The sequence below is a fragment of the Schistocerca piceifrons genome, chromosome 4, assembly GCF_021461385.2.
Source record: "Schistocerca piceifrons isolate TAMUIC-IGC-003096 chromosome 4, iqSchPice1.1, whole genome shotgun sequence".
Classification (NCBI taxonomy): Eukaryota; Metazoa; Arthropoda; class Insecta; order Orthoptera; family Acrididae; genus Schistocerca; species Schistocerca piceifrons.
In genome coordinates this window covers 524,476,902-524,498,472 of record NC_060141.1, presented here as the reverse complement: position 1 = coordinate 524,498,472, position 21,571 = coordinate 524,476,902, and the positions used below count along the sequence as shown (strand labels likewise).

Genomic DNA, 21,571 nt, shown 5'->3' with positions numbered 1-21,571 from the left:
CATATTTTTAAGCAGCTGCAGTAATTGCTGTTGCAATAGAATTGCGGCAACTTGTTCCCCACTATTTGTATCTGTTTCTTGTAGTCTATGTACTCTTATACACTTTTAGGCTTACGAACTTTTGTCAGTAAATTGTTTGTAGGCTGTATAAAACAAGTATATGAGAGCACATGTTACTAAAATTGCTGATTCACTGCACCGAATTCTTGTTAATTTGTGCAAATTCTCAGCATCTAATAATTTTGCTGTTAGTGAGATACTGAACTATTCAATCTTTGTAACTTCTATCTTTCTACACATACTGGTCTGTGAGGAATAGTTGTATTGCTATATGAGCGGGCTAAAATATTTTGAATGAAAAGTTACTTCTCGGCAGAATATTTCTTCTGCTTTCATTTGAGTTGAAAGTTGTAATACTGCCTCACATTTGTAATACTGCCCCACAAGAAGCCTGATTTCAGAAACTGAAAATTATACTCAACACTTTGTTTGGACACTTGAAGATGGCTGTGAATTACTAGGAAAAATTGGATGACACAAATTAATTATTAATTTTAAAAAATGCATCTTTTTTTGGCCTTTTATGCTGCTTGGTGCCTTGTATGTTTGTTATCAAGTGATGCACCATTATATAGATAATTAAATTTGTAAGGTAACATAGACCAAGATTTCTGCTGTATATGAAGGGGTTACATGGGAACAAGTGGATCCAGTTGTAACCATAGTTCTTCCCCCCCCTCCCCAGACTTGTACGCAGTGAATTCTGTGTTGATAAGCCAGACTGAGTAACAGTGTCAAGATTTCTTTATTCATTGGTAGTGTTTCCTAATGCTTTCATGTTATATTTGATAGGACTAGATGAGTTACACTAAAAAAATTTAATATGTTGATTTTTTTTGAATATGTGGTCATTTCTTATGAACAACTATAAAGTTAAAAGCTGATCAGTTCAGCAAGGATGCCAGTTAAACTCTCTTGCTGCTCAAAATTTTAAATACAAGGATATGGCGAACTTCTTTTTCCTTCCATTAAAATAATTAACCTTTTGTTCTATGTGAGATGGATGTAGAACTTACTTTGACAGCTGGTTGTGTTATATTTCGTACCTTTTTTTGTTTCCACCTAAAATCTGACTTCTTGTCATATAGCACTAGACGACATAGGTCATGGAGTACGCACAAGCATCACTCCCCGCTCAAAGCAGCGAGGCCCTACTGGCAGTGGGGGCAGTGCTTCATCTCTTGGAGTATTAGTTGGGCCTGCTCCAACTACCAAACCACCTACACCTCCACAAACGTCACGACCTGGTGGTGGATCCACATTGGGACCTGGGGCTTGTGGCAGCCTTGGAAAGGGATCCCGGGAATATCGTACCCCACCAGCTGTTGCACCACCTCAGGTAGTTGATATTATAGGTTAAGACTTTTTGATAACATGTAATAGTGTTGAATTTGTTCTGTGACGAACATTATTAAAGAAGGAAAAAAAAAAAAATACCTGCCAGGATCTGAAGGTGGTGACATAGGACATTTAAAATATCACCTGTCATGTTGAAATTTATATCAGTTCATTACCTGGTAAGAGAGACAACAGTCGTCAGTCTGAAGTGGAAGGACTCATTTTTATTATTTGCAAGAAGAAATGTGCCCCAGTGTTGGGGTTAACTGTTGACCAAAATTATGAAAGCTCTCCAAACTTGCAACCAGATTAGCTTGGAGTTTGAGAAAATTTGTTTTAATCATATGACCGTGAGAGTACATATACATATAACCTTTGAACAATCTCTCAAAGAACTTAAAGTTTGTGCGTCACGTATTTGCATACTTGTGTTAGCACTGCTCAAACATTTCAGTAATGTGGTAATACCAGTATGGAAACACTCTCCACATGAATTACTGCTAGGTCTGTGTTTTCTTTCCCATACTCATGGTGGATTCCAATTCTCCTTGACAACTTACATGAAATGTTAATTTACATCCACTTTTACATTATTACAGTTATAAATTTCCTGCCATTTACACTTACTGAAACTATGTTTGTAATGAAGCTGGCTAGGGGTTGGCTTTGAAGTATTGCTTACAGGCATTAAGCAGTTAACTTTCTTGAGCCCTGGTCTCTTCAGTTCCCAAATTCTGAATCTGTAGAGGTCTGAACAATACACGCCACTATACTGTGTTCATTATAAGAATAAACATGATGTGTACATTACACCATGTATTCTTCCGCATTTCCTTGAATCGCATGGGATTTCATTTTACGTAGAGCAGAAGCCAAGCTGTGTCCAGTACAGTCGAGTACAATCATAAAGATACATTTTATGCAGTGTTACATGCACATAAACTGAGCGATAATGTGCGACAACTGCTTTACCAGCGCATTTAACATGGACAGCTCTGGCCAGCCAACTGGTCCAAGTGATCTGCAATGATATGAGCAGTTGCAGTTCAGATGTAAACAGAGAGGAACAGAGAAACAATATAGCTTTGAATGTCATTTAATTTTTAAAGAGAATGAAATAATAATCAGCAAAACTTCAGCACGACCACATGCTTCTTAGATGACTAGACGGCAAGCATAAAATGCTCTCACTCTCACCTAACATAGTTTTCTAATTACAAGCAAGAGTGATGAAAATTCCTAAATTAAACACAGTGTAATTTTTCTAAGTGAGCTGTGTGTGATACTGCAGGGATTTCACCAGGAGTCAGCTGTCTGGTAATCTCTTAGCTCCTCCAGTATCCAAATCCAAGAAATACATTTCAGTTCTGGAACTGTCATCTGCTACGTTGATAATGAGTCGATCAAAAGTGGAATCCATGAACCCACTCAGGTGCTGCTTTTCCTCCTCTTCTTTTATGACGTGCCGTTCTGTATCCCACCAGTATTTGGCAGTGACGTGTGAAAAAGCTGCATGTGTTAGTTCCAGTACGTCTGGCAGCTTAACAGTCTTGTTATTCCTTGCGAGAAATCCCTTAACTTGGCTCCAAATCAATTCTGTTGGGTTCATATTGTAATGGTACAGAGGCAAATGTAAAAATGCAGCATTTAAATGGTGCACTTAAAACTGTGAAAATGATTGTTTTTTACAACACTTATCACTCTGGTTCATGTGGGACTTCTTTTGTTGTATAAAACATTAAAAAAATTAAATTGTTGTGTTTCTATAATTTAAGCAAGCTTTATTAACAATTTTTCCATAAAAGATTGATAATTAAGAATTTATATTTGAAATGGAAATGAATTTTGCACGCATTAAGTAATTAGAACAAGAAGGTGTGCATTATGCATAATAAATGTTGATGAATTTTACAAGAGGTAGATATTTAAAACTGAATGAAAAGAAAGGATCACCAACAGGAGACTAATCAGTAATCCATGAACTGCATCAAATTGTTGATCTACTATGCTACCAGTTCTGCTATACATCCACTTTGTATTAGTATCTCTACTGTATTAAATATAGTCCTTCAGAAAACTTCAAAGCCGATTTTTTTTTTTTTTTTTTTTTTTTTTTTTTTTTTTTTTTTTTTTTTTTTTTCCCCCCCCTTGACATTATAAAGAATGTTAAGAACAATCTATTTGTCAGCACTTTTTAAACACGTTCCACATGCATGTTTCACTACGGAGCAGGAAGTAGCCTCAGCCATTTTTGTACTGCTTATTAACAGTGCAACAGTCAGAGCACAGCAATAGAAAGACTGTGACTGTACACGATTTTTTTAGTAAAAATTACATAGCTGAAGTGTGATTAAGAAAAACATTGAGGGCTATTAACCCTTTCGTGGGCAAAATTATTGAGCAGTTTTTTTTTTTTTTTTTTTTTTTTTTTAATGAATGGAGAGCAGATAGTAGTTAACAGATAGGTATATTTATCATACAGAATATCAAATTTGCTCCAACTGTGAAAGTGAGGTCACACAACAAGGTGGGAAGTATTCTTCCCACTGCCCTTCCTTGGAGTTAAATGACAAAAACAACTTTTTCAATATTTGTCATATTTATTTGATAAATTTACTTCTCTTGTTACAATGATTGTTCACAATTACTTGCCATGAAATTTTCTGAAACATGGGTCTATGCAAAGTGGTATTTGACAATATGAACACACACAGTGAGTGCTCTTTTCTGCAGCTTTGGTACTACAATGACGGCACATCCAGTAGGTTTCTCCTAAAATGGGTTGATGCTCCCCTACAGCCACATGACAAAAATCTTCAGGTACTTTACCCCTTTTTGCGAGAACGACAGGTTTTTGTCCACGCCTTTTTTGGGACGAGAAGCCAGCGATCAATTGTATGGCTAGATGGATCCTGTATTTGAGCTGATCATGCTGTCCACTCTCTCTTTTACTTATTTTCCACAGTATAAAACTGTTCACTGCAGCAACGTCCACCAGGAAATAAAATACTCTGTGCCACCATTTTACAGAATGTCTACCAATAGCATACCTTTCTCGTAACTGATCAAACTTATCGACACCACCCATTATCTTGTTGTATTCTGCCACAACTTCAGGACAAGAAATCTCTGTACTAGTACCATCCTTGTTTTTTCTTTTCACTGTGTCTGTTTCTCATGGATCATGAATTGAGGACAGGAAAGTGACTGGACGGTTATCCATCCATTTTACTGCAGAAATGGCTCCTTTTGTTTCAAACTGGAATTCTCCTCGTTCCAATTTTATGTTTTCCTTCATAAATTTGGGTAAATCAAAAGTATCTACCTTATACTATAGCTTTGTGGAAAAAAATCACAAAATGTCACGCAAACAGCACTGAAAGGCTCCTCTACAGAGCAACACTCAGCTATACAATGCCTCTGCGCGAAGGTACAGCAAAAACGGCGGGAACTTCTGATTGGAAGTAGTACCCTACACTGTTCACTAGGTGGTAGCACCGTACGAAGATGGGAAGTGTGAATCCCATGGTACTAGCAGCGAGTTCACTGTAGTGGGAAGCATGTTTCCCACGGCTCATGAAAGGGTTAATACATTGGAATATCTTAGTTTCATTTAATATAATTTAGTAATAACATATCTAACACACAAGTATAACCTATTTCTGAGAGTGTAACAACTCCAGTGTATGTTTGCTATGGCTTCTGACCAATCATCAAGTTTGTGTTTGTTTACATTAGGTTTATTCTTATGATGAACACAGTACAATACCTTGTCTCCTAACAATGACTGTATTGTGTGTAGAGTTGTTCGTAGTTGGGTTGTTGAGCAAAGTCCTGGGTTGGGTTAAAAAGTCTGAATGGAAGGAAAGTTGACAATGATAAACAAGTGCTAAAGTAGTGCCTTACAGATAATATATGAACTAGCTTTGAAATGTAGCAGGGGAAAAAAAGTCATGGGAATTGTTGGCTTATTGTTTTGTAGAAAGAAATTGCATAAATTTTGATTTTCAGGGAGATATTATCAATATATACATGGCTTACATGTTTTCCCTGGAATATGTAAAGATTTCTGAGGTGGTGGTTAGATTTTGACTTAATATCACAGCTTAAATAGCTGGAGTGGTATGAGCAGCAGTGGTAATTAAATGAAGTCATAATTGTCACACACTTCTTGGACTTCTTTTGAAATACATCCTGATTTCCTATGTGTTGGTTAGGTTAAGACGTGACAGCACAAGTAAAATTCAACTGAACAGTCTGGTCTGTACCATGTCCAACAGCATTACACTTCATTATGCCATCATATATCTACATACAGTTAATGTAATAATGATGATGTTACGGAAATGTGATCATCTCTTGGGGCAGTCATTTTAAGTAATTAGTCATCACCCCTATCACCAGCTGATGTCCTGTATTTTGCATACTTTTCCTAAAATATCATTTTTAGCATATGGTTTAGTAAGTTTTATGATTTGAAGTTAGATTTACTTCTTGCCCTCAGTTTGATATCACAAATATGTCCAAGTCTTGTTAACTGCTTTTGGACTTTTACCGAAGTTCTGATGTAGACATTAGAACTTTAAAATGAAACTGAAACAAATTATAATTCTGGATTTTTTTTGTAAAATAAAGTATGAACTACCAGTGCGTTCACAAAATATAGAAGTGATGTAATAACAGGGTTCCAATTTAAAGATCTGTATAGTTCTTAAATTGCTTAAGCTACAGCTTAAAAGTAAGTGCCCACTATTTACGTTTTCCTGTAATTCACACCATTTTAACTCCCTTGAAAAGTTTGATAAAGGAGTTTCATTGCATTCATTTGTCTGTACTATTATGATTTTACTGATTTGTAATTTTTGGCTAAAGTATTCAAAGTGTATCACATATTGAAGAAAGTGTTGTTGATAGGAATTTTTACTGCAAGCCATTTGATCCTTTTTTATTGGTGCTTAAATTTCCTTGCCAAATGGTTGTGATAGTAAAAATTCTATTGGTCACTGATGATCACGTAATGTAATAATTCTAATTGCACATTTGCACTTCATTTGAAAGTGTGTTGATCCACATACAGTTCCCTTTCTTCTCATAAAATTATTTCAATTATTATATCATTCCCTGGTTTTACACATCTGTTTCTTTGTTGGTCTTGCAGTCTGCATTTAAAAGTGTATGTTTGCAATAACATAAGTAACTTGTAGATCATTATCAATGATGGCACATAGAGTTATTTGTTCCTCATTATTTTAGTGAAACACGGGACTGAAACACCAGATACGATGGACTCCAGTTACTGTTCTGCTATTCCCATTCAGCAAGTTATCGTCCATTAGTAATGTAGGTGCACTCGACTGTGATATGACTTTCAAGTGATAGAGCACAACAGTCAGTCATCTTTTCTTTCAGATTTTATTGGGCAAATCTAGATTTCGACTAGTGCCTAGCCATTAACAATGCATTATTTCACAGTATCAATGCATGTCCTAGTACGTCAGTCCCCTGTTGTTTGGGCTTCTGTCACAGTTTGTTCAAGACTCACAGTCTTAAACGAACTGTGACAGAAGCCCCAACAACAGGGGCTGATGTACTAGGACATGCAATGATACTATGAAATAGTGCATTGATAGTGGCTAGGCTCTAGCCAAAATCTAGATTTGCCAAATAAAACTCGAAAGAAAAGGACAACTGATTGCTGTGCTCTATCATTTGAAAGTGATATTCCCATTCAGGTTTTCCATAGGTTCCCTCTGTAAAACTGATGTATGCTGGATAATTGTTGTAAAATGTACATTGCCTATTTCTTTCTTAATTTATGTAAGACTAAGTTTGATGTTCCAGATCCATAGGTGAGGAACTGCCAGACACCATCAGTCTTTGTAGTTCTTTACTATCATGAGGTGTTATGACAATCTGGTCTCTCAGAGCGGAAGCAAAGTGATCCAGTTACATGTTATTAAAGTTTTATCAAGAACCTTATAAATGTTCAATGTGAGCATCATTTGTCAAATGGCACACATCAAGTCTATAGCCGAGTTCTTCCCAAAAGTTGATAAGTGTTCTTCAGTGATTGTAGCAATAGCTGCTTCAATCCGGTTTCTTAATTCAGGGAGGTCTGCTGGTAGCAGAGGCACGTACACATGATCCTTGATGAAGCCCCAACGGAAAAAATGACATGGCGTTAGGTCGGGTGAACGTGGAGGCCATGCAAAGCAAGCCCTGTCATTGGGCCCCTTGCGACCTATCTAGCGCTTGGCTATAGACTTGATGTGTGCCATGTGACAAATGATGCTCACATTGAACATTTATAATGTTCTTGGTAAAACTGTTTGAGTTGCTCTTTCATTTGACATATCATTTATAACTGTAAATTTAATGTAAGTGCGTGCGTGTGGGTTTATATTAAGGGCATGCTTGAAACAGAAAGCTAATACATCTGTCTTGTAGTCACTGAATTAATACTGCTGTTGATTTTAAACTAGTTCTAGTATCAGTGTAGGTGACTCCCTTATTTTTGGAGAATTTATTTCATATGCCAGTGTTGTAACTAATTTAACTCAATTGCATTACTGTTGAGGTGTTTATGGTGTGAGTAGTCACTATGTGAAATGAAGATTATTAGAGCATTTTCTTTATGGAGCTGACAGAAGAATTATGGAATAATTGCATAATTTCCTCTTCACAGGTTCCTAGTCATTATGCACCAAATTACCCTCTAGGGCACCCACGAAGGGGTGAGAGAGGTGCTGGTTATAGTACATTACCAATGCCACCACCACAGGTCGGCACTGTGCATCCACAACCACATACAAACACACTGAGTGCTGCAACTGCTGGGGGTTATGGACAGCGATCCACTGATCATTTACCACGTAAGTAAACTATTTGTTGGTGCACTATATTTTTCCTGTCTTTTTTCCTAATTTAGTTTCATTGTTTATTGCACTCGTGTATGAAGTTTCAAAATTAGTTCTAAATATATATCTTTACTTCGATTTTCTTTTCCTGTCCAATAAACTTCTAACAGCAGCTCAGTTTGGCTTCTGTAAAGGCTTATCTATTGATAAAGTTATCTATGACCATAGAAACTCAATTCTGATAGAAATTAAAAAAAATGACCTTGTTAGCATTTTGTGTGCTCTTACCAAGACTTTTGATTGTATAGATCTTAAAATTCTTCTAGGAAAACTGAAATGATATGATGTAGGAGTCATTCCTCACTCATGAATCTTGTCATATCTTGACATCTGAGGGGGCCACATTAACAAGCGATATAACAGCAATATAGGAATATATTTGAAATGAGGAAACCTTAAATACGGTGTCCCAAAAAGTTTGGTGCTTAATGTTCCTCTTTTCTTTGCAAACATAAATAATTTACTTGGACATTAGAGAACTCATCAAGAACTATGATGTTTGCTGATGCTACAAGAATACTGCACTTGTTGAGTTTGTTCTCTCACTCCTTGTTCACGATAGTGCTGTGATCTATGAATGAACTAATACGCCTATTAAACAATGGAAATTCCGTGTAGGAATATCAACAATGTAGGGAAAGATAGATTGCTACGATAAAGAAGACATTTAAGTTGCACTTAGGCACCTTTTATAGTGCCTGTCTGCAACTTAACATGTCTTCTTTAGGTTAAGTAGCATTGCTAATATGCCTGTTGTTATATGTGGAAATTATCTTGAGCTCATACACTTTTGCAGCTCATCACACACTTCCACACCCACATCAACACCACCCGCATCAGGTACAGGCAACTCGTCACTTACCAGGCAATGTGTCACCACCATTGCCACCACCACCTCCACCAGAGCAGGAAGCACGGCTCCGCATTGTACCTGATGAAGATGATTTGCCAGGATGGGTACCAAAGAATTATATTGAAAAAGGTAAGAACAGTAAAGTTAAAGGATTTATTGAAATAAAATGTTAAACATTATTGTTACATCTCAAGGATTAATCATTTTGTAACCTGTGGATTTGAGTTTGCTCTTATTTGATGAATTTATTCTGTTGCAGTGGTTGCCATTTATGATTACAATGCTGACAAAGAGGATGAACTGAGCTTCCAAGAGAGTTCGATCATATATGTGCTGAAGAAAAATGATGATGGTTGGTGGGAAGGGGTCATGGATGGTATCACAGGATTGTTTCCTGGAAATTATGTTGAGCCTTGTGTTTGAAAAGCTTTTTATGTCCTCATTGTTACATTAAGAATGGTGGATACATTACTACTACTACTACTACTACTACTACTACTTTCATTGCTATTATTTTTGCATCACAATATGACTTTGAATGTTATTTATTGTGACAGTAATAAGTCCCTAATTTTGAATTGCACGTGCAGTTTTATTGGGCATAGCATTGGTAAACTGCTCTAATATGGCTACTCTGTTTATAACAAATTTTGTAAGACTGTAAGTCTTTTATTTGATAATGATGGCCAGTGTTATTTTAAAATGATGGCCAGTTGTTAATACAAAAGTTTGCATTGAATATAATAATAGATAGGCACATTTGCACTGATAGTAGGGTGTAGTGAAGATCTGTGTGTTTGCAAAGATTGACAAACTTTAACATAAAACTGATCACTGGTGGTTGCACATAAATTTATTGCCTAATATTTTGCACTAGTAGCAGAGTCGTCTTTTGTGATCATATAATTATCTACTAGTTGATGAATTTTGAGGACTGCTGTTTTATTAGAATTAGAAGAGCTGACAAACGCCACCACTATTGCACATGCACAGTGTGCAGTTACATAATTTAAACTATATAGGATGAAAGTATTCATGAATATCAGTGCTCATTGTCATACCATAAGACTTCTCTATGATTCTTGTTGTTTGTTATCCCTTTAGTTGCAGCTAAACTCTGACAATATATTGTAACTGGAAGAAGTAATTTTGTGAAACTTGACATGCCAAATTTTGATAAGTTTTGCATTCTGAAATAAAGAAATGATGTTAAGCAAATAATGTTATTGTATTCCAGTTATGTAACTCGAGCTGTTTCCTAACTGGAATGTCAGCATTGCATTGTCATTTTGACAAAATGAGTCCGTAATGTGTTTGGTTGACTTTGGTTACCTTGTGTTATTGTTGATCTATTTGAACCTCAATTTTGTTTGTGTATTTATAAGGTATGCACAGGTTCTTGGCATTGTGTTACTGTTGTACAGAAAAATGTAAAACTTACATTTAGATGACTATGTATTGTGCTGCAGCAGTATCATGATTTCAAAACAAAATTTCTTGTATTGAGGATATTATATTTTAGATATGTTGCACAACCCTGCAAATTCCAGAACAGATTTTTTTCAAACAATGGAAAATCCAGGATGGAATGTAGCAATATTATGGAAAGAAAAGTTGCAAAATGGTTCAAATGGCTCTGAGCACTATGGGACTTAACTGCTGTGGTCATCAGTCCCCTAGAACTTAGAACTACTTGAACCTAACTAACCTAAGGACATCACACACATCCATGCCCGAGGCAGGATTCGAACCTGTGACCGTTGCGGTCACGCGGTTCCAGACTGTAGCGCCCAGAACCGCACGGCCACTCTGGCCGGCGGAAAGTTGCAACTCACCATATAGCTGAGATGCCGAGTCGCAGATATGCACAAAAAAAGACTGTCACAAATAAGCAAGCTTTTGGTCTCTCTCTCTCTCTCTCTCTCTCTCTCTCTCTCTCTCTCTCTCTCTCTCTCTCTCTCTCTCTCTCTCTCTCACACACACACACACACACACACACACACACACACACACACACGACTGTCTAAACTACAGCAAATCAAGTAGTTCCATTCAGCTTATTTCGAGCTCGGGAGTGTCTCCCATTGTATTGACCTAAAGATGAAAGTGATGACTTACTTAGCATATTTTCACCCCCTGTTGTCTTATGGAGCTGTGTTCTGGGGAAATGACCTAAAGTGAAGAAAGTATTTATTCAGCAGAAGCAAGCAGTAAGAATATTGTGTAAAGTAATTAACTGTACATCTTGCAGAAGTTGTTTTAAGTATCATGAAATTCTTACACTTGCTTCCCGATACGTTACTCCTCGATGGTTTTTGATGATGGGATGATAATAAGTTTCAACTAAACTCTGTTACACACAGTCAAAATACAAGGTGAAAATAATTATTTTTGGACTTTGCCTCCTTCCCAAAAGAGAATTAAAAACATGACTGAGGCACTGTTTCTACAAATTATCCGAATATCTGGAATCAAGAATTGAAAAATTCTATTAACAGTGTAGAAAGTGGCAGTGTTTGTTGTAAAGGTCCATGACGAACACTAATTTGCTGCAAACTGGAATCACTATTTGAAGGTGTCATTAGCTATTTTCTTCAAGAAATACCACTGTAATCTAGTAATTACTAAACCACCTATAGGAAACAAACAATAGCTATACAGGATGAGTCAAAAAGGACTTTACAACTTCGGAGTGACATAGAATTTTATTGATAATTTACAGAATTGGTAGATGTGTCATTTTGTGGCAAACAACCAGAAATTTCACTTAAAAGTGTCAAGTGTCATTTGGTTTAATGTGACTTGCTTTTGTGATGCAGCAAAAATCTAACCAGTAATCAATTTCTTCCATCACTTGTCGCAGCAAATCGGGTGTAACTTGTGCAATAGAAATATAGATTTCATTTTTTGTGTTGGCTAAATTGTTTATTAGGGGAGGAACATACACATGGTCTTAAATGAAACCACAGGAAAAGAATTCCAGTAGTGTCAAGTTTGGGAGCAAGCTGGCAACGCGAATACCCATTCACAGTCAGTCCACCGACCTGGGAACCAGTTATCAGGAAACCATGAATGTCCATTAGAAAAGGAAGTAGTGCACCATCTTGCTGGTAATAAGCCATCCTATCTTGCTTATCTTTATTGATGTGTGGAATAAATAGTTTTCAAGCATATCCAGATACACAATACCAGTGACGGTTTTCTCCATGAAGAGGAAAGGGCCATACGCTTTCAGTTTGCTAAGGGCATTGAACACATTAACTTTGGGGCCATCATGAACCTGTTCTAAGGTTGCATGTGGATTTTCACTGCCCCATATTCTGCAGTTGTGGGTGTTCACCATGCCATTGATATGAAATGTTGACTCTTTGCTGAAGATTATTATGTTCAGAAATGTCTCGTCATCCTATATCTGATGCAACACTTCCACACAGAATTCCCACTGAGCAGTCTTCACTGCATCACTAATGTGCTGTGACATTGTGAATATGTATGGTTTTAAATGTACACATCTATGCAGTACTTGCCAAACAATTTTGTGTGGAATGCCAGTCTCTCAAGGTGCATGTCGTGTTGATTTTTGTGGAGTACGGGCAAAGCTCTGCCTAACATACACACATCAAAAAAAGTTTTGCATCACCTACTGAAGATATATGTTGACTGTGGATGTTATATCACAGACACAGTCCCTTTGACTGTTCAGAAATGTCATTAAACCTGCCGAAAGGTGTAAACAACCATGTATCAGCAGCGCCTATTAGACAGAGGGTGTCCGACAGCCAATCAGTTCCAGTCGTTCCACCAGGAAGGAGGTACACGGCTCGTGTTGTCTGTAGTTCAACCGTGCCTAGACGTTCAATACCGCACTTTGATCACGTCTGTGTTGTTACTTTGTGTCAGGAAGGGCTCTCGACAAGGAAAGTGTCCAGGTGTCTTTCAGTGAACCAAAGCGATGTTGTACGGACATGGAGGAGATACAGAGAGACAGGAACTGTTGATGACATGCCTCGCTCAGGCCACCCAAGGGGTACTACTGCAGGGGATGACCGCTACCTACGTATCATGGCTCGGAGGAACTCTGACAGCAACACCACCATGTTGAATAATGCTTTTTGTGCAGCCACAGGACGTCATGTTACGATTCAAACTGTGCGTAATAGGCTGCGTGATGCGCAACTTCACTTCCAGCGTCCATGGCGAGGCCCATCTTTGCAACTCTGACACCGTGCAGTGTGGTACAAATGGGCCCAACAACATGCCGAATGAACCGCTCAGGATTGGCATCACATTCTCTTCACCAGTGAATGTCGCATATGCCTTCAGCCAGATAATTGTCAGAAACATGGTTGGAGGCAACCCAGTCAGGCTGGACGCCCTAGACACACTGTCCAGCGAGTGCAGCACTGTGGAGGTTCTGTGCTGTTTTGGGGTGGCATTATGTGGGGCTGACGTACGCCGCAGGTATTCGTGGAAGGTGCCGTAACGGCTGTATGATACGTGAATGCTATCCTCCAACCAATAATGCAACCATATCGGCACCGTATTGGTTAGTCATTCGTCTTCATGGACGACAATTTGCACCCCCATTGAGCACATCTTGTGAATGACTTCCTTCAGGATAACGACATCACTCGACTAGAGTGGCCAGCAAGTTCTCCGGACAGGAACCTTATTGAACATGCTTGGGATAGATTGAAAAGGGCTGTTTATGGACGACATGACCCACAAACCACTCTTGAGGGACCTATGCTGAACTGCTGTTGAGGAGTGGGAAAATCTGGACTAACAGTGTCTTGATGAATTTGTGTATAGTATGCCACGACAAATACAGGAATGCTACAAAATGACACAGCTACCAATACTGTAAATTACTTCAATAATTTTTTATATAATTCCAAAGTTGTAAATTTCTTTTTGACTTGCCATTTATATATAACTGAGGAGCTAGCATCTTTTTTCAGAGTACCAGTTTTCCCTTTAATCTACTTGATTACATTTATTTAGCATTAACCCGAACAGCATTAAGTAATGTAATGATAGTTTTTTTTAATACAGTCTGTAGTTTTAAGTTCATGTGATCTGCTTGTCTTTTGTTAATGTATACTTTGATTTGTCCCACATCCCTGAAGGTTCTCCATCGTGTTGGGCTCTATGGAACATAATGAATGAATGACAGATTTCAGCGGTGAACTTTTGGCTGACTGCTCCTCCGTCATTTTTTTCTTGACTTCTTCAATATTGTCAAATCGGTGTCGTTTCATGCCCCTTTTCACACGTGGAAATAAGAAAAAGTCACGTGGAGCCAGGTCAGGTGAGTAAGGTGCGTGGGGCAGCAGAACCTAGCCATTCTTAGCCAAACACTGTCTAACAGAGATGGCTGTGTGTGGTGTGGTGGAAGAACCAGTCTCCTGTCTGCCACAAATCTGGTCTTTTTTGACGAACACTGTTGCACAATCTTCTCAAAACTTACAAATAAAAGGTTTGATTGACATTCTAACCTGGGGTAACAAACTCTGAACTACGCCCTTCACATCAGATAAGCAAATCAGTATTATTTTGATGTTTGATTTCACTTGACGACATTTTTTTTTTTTACGGGGTGACGTTGACGTCTTCCACTGACTTGACTGTTGCTTTGTTTCTGGGTCTTAACCATAGCACCATGACTCATCACAGTAATGATCTTTGACAGAAAATCTGGATCAGTTTCAAGCTGTTGTTTTAAAGCAAGACATGTTTCAACTCAACATTCCTTTTTATTGTCTGTCATAACCTGAGGAATAAACTTGGCAGCAACCCTTTTCATTCCCAAATCTTCCATTAAAATTTGTTGAACCGAGCTCCAAGATAACCCATTAATCTCAGACAGTTGATCAATTGTCTGTTGACCACCTGTGAGCACAAGCTCTTGAATGTTTTCAATATTTTCACCGATTCGAGCAGTTGATGGACATCTAGAATGAGGTTTGTCATCACTTGACATGTTGCTATTTTTAAATCGATCAAACCACTCGTACATGTCAGTTTATCTCATAGTATCATCTTGGTAAGGTGTTTTCAACGTTAAAATGGTTTCAGTGGCATTTTTAGTGAATAGAAAACAAAATTGCTCAGCTACATGTTGTTCACTTAACTTGCCATCATAAAAAACGAAATAAGAACAAAACAGCACTAGCAAAACCAATCACTGCAGGTCAACAGACCAGGCGAGATCGACAACACAGGCAGCACTGAACCGACAATGAGTTGCACTACACACGCCAAGCGGGAGAAATGTGTATTATACAAGCTCCGCCCATAGCAATGTAATTTCGATTTATTTTTGGGTACCTCTTTGTACTGACCTCCACACCTTGGCAAAGTGGATCCCACCACATCTAACAGAATTTCACAGAGATATATTCCACGAATAAGAAGGCTGTGATCATCCTAAATGTGTATGATAGTCCTGTAGAGCCAGAACAGTGCAAGAAAATATGTTATTCTGTTTGAGAGAGCCAAGTTAATGAATGTTATATGGCTGTTACGTGGAATCTGTTTTGTATTGCTGGATAAAAGTTGTATAATCCCAGATAGCTTCCCCATATAGCCTCCTGGAACAGAGCCGTATTATGTAAATTGAAGGTGGAGGGAGAAGAAGGGATAGGAAAAGGAATGAACTAATGACACCAGCTGCATCAGAACTTTGCGTGGAATCATCAATGATGATTGAAAATGAGTGCTGGACTGAGCCCAGACCCTGGGTCTCCTGCTTAGTAGGCAGTTGCATTAACCACTGTGCCATCTAGACACATTGTTTATCGCAAATGTAGGGACTATCTCAGCATGTTCCCCAGCCGACTTCACATTCCACCTAGCACCACCTGTCCATGCCCTTTATTCTCTAATTTTAGATTCTTGCTATAGGCCAGATGTAAAAATGTGCATCTGCACTGAAGGTTGTGGATTCATTGCCCATCAAGGCAAATTAATTGTATGAATGTGGGGTATCTGTTCTTTCGGACATGTCCAAAAGAATAGATGTCACATGTTTATATAAGAAAGGAATATGTCATATTTTTGCAAAACTTTTGGGTTAATAAACAGTTCTCATTCCAATAGTTGAAAATCAGTGCAATCCAAAAATTGCATCTTGAGCTGTGCAAAATAATGCGACGGGCCAGACGAGTTTTTGCTGCTTGTTGAAAAACTGGGTAGAATGACTGGCACCTGTTAAACAAGTGCATCTTTATATGGTAAATACAATGAAATCACCTTATATAATTGTTGATTACTACTACGACTGTTGTAAACATCATCATGTAAATCTAAATGCTTCGGATAAAAGACTACTTGAGTGGCCTGGCTCCCAGTCTAACCAAAGCAGTATCCATACCATCTCAGTCATTTCCAATGTGTTCCTAAGGCCTTATTTTAGGGCAAATTCTTCCTTAAGACAGAGCTGCAGAATAAATGTAGCAACAGTTGAAACGACTAGTAGCAAAACAGGATACTGTAGTTTGTTCAAAGCTGTGAATATTAAAGAAAACACATTCAGTGTCTTACATCAGAAGCTTCATTAATAAAAAGTATGAACACCTTTCTCTTTTGCCATTATATTGTGCATATCAGAACATGGCGTGGAAGTATCTGAAATTTAACAGATATATCTTCATAGATACAAGCTATTATGTTGTTATAGAACCATTGAGGAGTGGTAGTGACTACCTTTACAGGGTTATTGATAAGTGCTTCCCGGGTTTCATAAGACGACTGTGCAAAAACTAAAAGATACACAGAAAAATGACATATATCAGTGAATATAACGTCTCTCCAAGATCTGATTTTTAATACTACCATGCCAAAGTTGCAGAGCACTAGTGGAAGTGTAATGGAATGATACATGCACTTTGTCTCTCTGATTTGCTAAATGTGAGTCAGCTGTGACATTTCAGTGATTTTGTACCAAATATCACATAATTTCAAGTTAACCAGAATATAAACCATTGTGCAGAAGCAGCAATCCAGAGTGGAATGTTGTGCCACAGGGTGGTTCACATTGCACTTTTTCACAGTTTGGCAGTGGCCATTTGCCCTGGTGGACAAATGTGGCCATTCACACTGATGGACAGCTGGTTGGTAGTCATACCAGTATAAAAGTCTGTGTAATGATAGCAGTAGAGCTAGAATGTAACATGGCTACTTTAAAAGGTGGCCCGGCCTCTGTTGGGGTAGGATAAGCCTGTGACAGGACTGGAGTAGGAAGTGCTGGGATGGTGAATTGAAGAACTCCTTCACCTGTGTCTTCCTTGGGGATATGATCACTGTGGCAAGAGGTTGAGGCATGGACTAGGATGTTGTGGAGATTGGATGGATGACAGAACACCTGTTTAGGATAGGGGGTAGGATATCCCTCATTTCAAGGCATGATGTTAGATAATCAAAGCCCAGACAAAGAATGTGGTTCATTCATTTCAGCCTGAGGTGGTATTGGGTGATGAAGGGGGCACTCCTTTGTAGCTGGTTCTTGGGGTAATACGGGGATTGGGGGGGGGGGGGGGATATGACACTGGAAATTGGTTTGCAGACTAGATCTGGGGTTAGTGCTTGTCTGTGAAGGCCTTTGTGAGACCTTCAGCCTACTGGGCAACGAAATTCTCGTCAATGCAGGTGTGCTGTCCGTGGTTGACCAGGCTGTATAGGAGGGATTTTTTGGTGTGAAAGGGATGGATACTGTTGAAACACAGGTACTGTTGGTGATTGGTGGGTTCACTGTGACCAGAGGTGTGGATGGAGCCATCAGAGAGGAGGAGGTTAACATCGAAGAAAGTGTCAGGATAGGCTGAGGAGGCCCAGGTGAAGCAGATGGGAAAGAAGGTGTTGATGTTGTGAAGGACAAGGATAAGGTCTATTGGTCCTGAGTTCAGATCATGAAGATATCGTCAATGAACCCAAACCAGATCAGTTGTTTGGGGTTTTAGGAGGCTACGAAGGTGTCCTCTAAATGGCCCATAAACAAGTTGGCACATTTGCAATGCAGGTGCCCATGGGTGCACCACAGATTTGTTTGTATGTCTTGTCCTCAAAGGAGAACTGGTTGTGTATTAGGATAAAGTTAGTAAGGTGTATGAAGAATAAGGTAGTGGACTGGAGTCTGAAGGACATTGGGAGAGGTAGTGTTCAATAGCAGCAAGACTATAGGTAAGGGGGATGTTGGTAGGATGTTTATGTCAGGATCTGTTTTGAGACTGTAGGACTGTCCTTTCTTCTGTAGAAAGATTGGTGTTCATAAGAAGGGAGTTCGGGAAGGACAGTGAGGCCAAGTTGGAGGTAAGGTATTCCTGGCAGATGACTAGTGGGTGGTTAGGTGGAAGGGGTTGAGGATCATGTTTGGATGGTGTTGAACTGTGAGAGACAGAGTTCAGTGTTGGAATTAGGTTGACTTTGGCTTGGGGGATTGATGGTGAAGAAGTGTTTCCATTGCAGAGCTCACGAGGAGAGTATGTCTTTAACAAGTCCAACATGGTTAAATTTGGGTGCAAGACTGAAGTTGAGGCCTCTGATTAGAACTGAAACTTCTCTGGGGTTGATTTTGGTGGAAAGATTAACAAAAGTGTTCTGGAATTGTTTCGGCTCTGGCTCCAGAGAAAAGAATTTTTACAGTTAGGCCATTGGGATGTGGGTGGGGGGAACTCCAAACTCCAGACAGCATTTAAGGAACAGGATGTGGTACAGGTTTTTCAGCCATGGAAAGGGCTACTTTTCTTAACTGGTGCAGAAATATGGGGATACATGGATAACATATCTGGATCCCACCTCTCCTTTCACAGTGACCTTCACCTTTTCACATTCCACCAGTCCCTGTCCTCCCAACCTAATACTGCAAAAAAAGTTTCTGTGGTACAACCATCCCACACCTCTGCTCCATCCACAAGACTTCTACTGTGCAATCCCTGTTACATACTTCACATCTCTGGAATTGAATTCATTGCTCTCCAGCACCTGGAAGAGCATTCCAGACATCAAACTGCCGATATCCTACTACCATTGTCAACCCTTCACTGCATCCAGATCCAGCCTAGCTGACTGTTCAGCATGTCACATCCAAAGCTGAAACAGTCCCAGAACACTGTTGTTAGCCTTTCCACCAAAATTCTCAGCCCTTGCAGAGGTATCAGTCCTATTTGTCAGCCCTACACCCAAATTTAACTGTGTTGGACTTGTGGAAGGCATAGTCTCCTTCTCCTGATCCCTGCAATACAAACACCTCTTCGCCACCAATCTCTCCAACCAAGCCAACCTAATCTCAACACTGAACCTTGTCTCTCCCATTTCATACCACCATCCAAACATGATCCTCCTCCCCCCTCCCCCCTCTCACCTAGACACACCATAGTCACCTTCTAGGAATTCCTTAGTTCCAACTTGGCATCACTGTCCTTCCTCAGAGCCCTTCCTAAGATCACCAACCTTTCAGTAGAAGAAATGACAACCATATACACCCCAAAAACACATCCTACATTCAGACAAAGGTCCCACCACTGTCATTGTGAATCACAGTGACTACTTGCTGGAAGGCCTGTGCCAGTTATTTGACTACTCCACCCATAAACTCTGCCAGAGTGATCCCATTCCAGAAACCCAACATAACTTCCAATTCCTGCTTAAAGCCTTAGGCCCTCCCATAACATTTCCCTTGCATCAGTTTCACTCCTCATCCTTATGATGTCCCATAAACACACATCCTACATGTTCCCCAAAATCAATAAACCCAACAATCCTGGATGTCTCTTTTGAAGTGGTTGGTGGGCTTCCACTGAATCAGTTTCATCCCTCATTGACCAACAACCCCAACCAATTGCCCGAAATCTAGCCTCCCACATCAAAGATACCAACCGTCACTGGTTCTCCACTATCACCACCCCTTTACCTCTTGGATCTCTACTTGTCATGACATTACTTCCCTATACACCAACATCCCTTGTGACTGAAGACTTTCTGCTGTTGAACACAACCTCTCCCAATCTCCTTCAGATTCCGACCCACTACCTCATCTTCATACACACTACTACCTTTATCCTAACACACAGATACTACTCCTTAAGGAAGGTATACAAACAAATCTGCAATGCAGCCATGGGCACCCACATTCCCCGTTGTGTGCCAACTTGTTTAAGGGCCATGCAGAGGAAACTTTCCTAGCCACCCCAAACCCCAAATTCGTGGTCTGGTTAAGGTACATTGGTGATACCTTCATGATCTGGACTCAGAACCTCTTCACAACCTCAACACCTTTTTTCCCATGTGCTTCACCTGGCCCTCCTCAACCCAGTGTGCTACCTTCCTGGACATGCCGCATCCAAAACACAGTGTGGTCAACAGTTGCTTGCAATATATCCAGTGTAATCAGAGCAATATGTCATTGTATACTGTCCTTCAGCTCAGGAAGAGTCTGGATACATCCCTGATAGACACTGTCTTTCAGATGTCCCTAAAAGCAGAAGCCAAATGGACTTATACTGGATAATATGGGAGTCCACACATCTTTAGAAATTGGCTAGAGATGATGTGGTCATTACCACAGGTTTCTTGAAGTAAATCTTTCACGTGGGAAGCAACATGTGGTATTGCTCCATCTTACATGAAAATAGTGGTGTGGACACATATGGGTTCTTTCAAATCTGGCACTGCGTGTTGAACAAGAATGTCCTTACAATCTGCAGATGTCACTGTATACCTAAGAGACCCATGAGGTGTCATCTCCTTGAAGAAAAACGAACCAAGAATGAAGGAACTTGTGAAAACACACCACACAGTCACATAAGCTGAGTGCAGTGGATGTTCCTGCACAACATGTGGTGGAGTAGAACCTTATATGTGGCAGTTCTGTGCGTTCATGCCGCCATGCATAGTAAAATGTGCCTCGCTCATCCAAAGAATATTCCCTGGCCACATTTCATCCGTTTCCATGAGGACCAAAAAATGAAAGACTAATTCACAGTGTTGTTACCTATCTTGGTGCACAGTCTGGATCTTGTAGGGACACCAGTATAAAATGCACCACAGAATCTTTTGAACTGTTGACTAGAGGAGAGAGAATTCCCCCGATGCAGCTCGAACACTGACTGTGAAATTTGAGGCCTGTGCTGCATGATTGGCTATAGCTGCAGTAACTTCATCAACAACTGAAAGGGAACGGGCTGCCTCCCTTTTCCTGTTGCACCACCTAATTCATCTGTTCCTTCAAATTTATTGATCATATTCTATAGCCCATTTGTTTACATGCGGCCTCTTTGCAGCTGTTTTTGTTGGCAATATTCCTACAATGCAGTGCTGCTATTGCTGTCATTTTGATAAAACAACTTTACCAGCAGTACACTGTCTTCCTTCTTAATAGCCATTGCATATTGTACTGAAAAGTTCC

General features: G+C 39.4%; 1 protein-coding gene across 2 annotated transcripts in view; it reads left to right on the top strand.

The window, feature by feature from the left end:
* LOC124795209 (abl interactor 2) overlaps positions 1-10,468 on the top strand; it is a 64,113-nt gene extending 53,645 nt beyond the window's left edge. The window contains exons 6-9 of one of the 2 annotated variants that reach the window (XM_047259121.1): positions 1,149-1,399; positions 8,084-8,270; positions 9,112-9,297; positions 9,428-10,468. In XM_047259121.1, the coding sequence (XP_047115077.1) occupies positions 1,149-1,399; positions 8,084-8,270; positions 9,112-9,297; positions 9,428-9,591 (788 nt within the window). In that variant the 3' untranslated portion in view covers positions 9,592-10,468. The remainder of the gene's footprint in view (positions 1-1,148; positions 1,400-8,083; positions 8,271-9,111; positions 9,298-9,427) is intronic. The other variant, XM_047259120.1, reaches the window with a different exon arrangement.
* Positions 10,469-21,571: the final 11,103 nt, after the last annotated feature.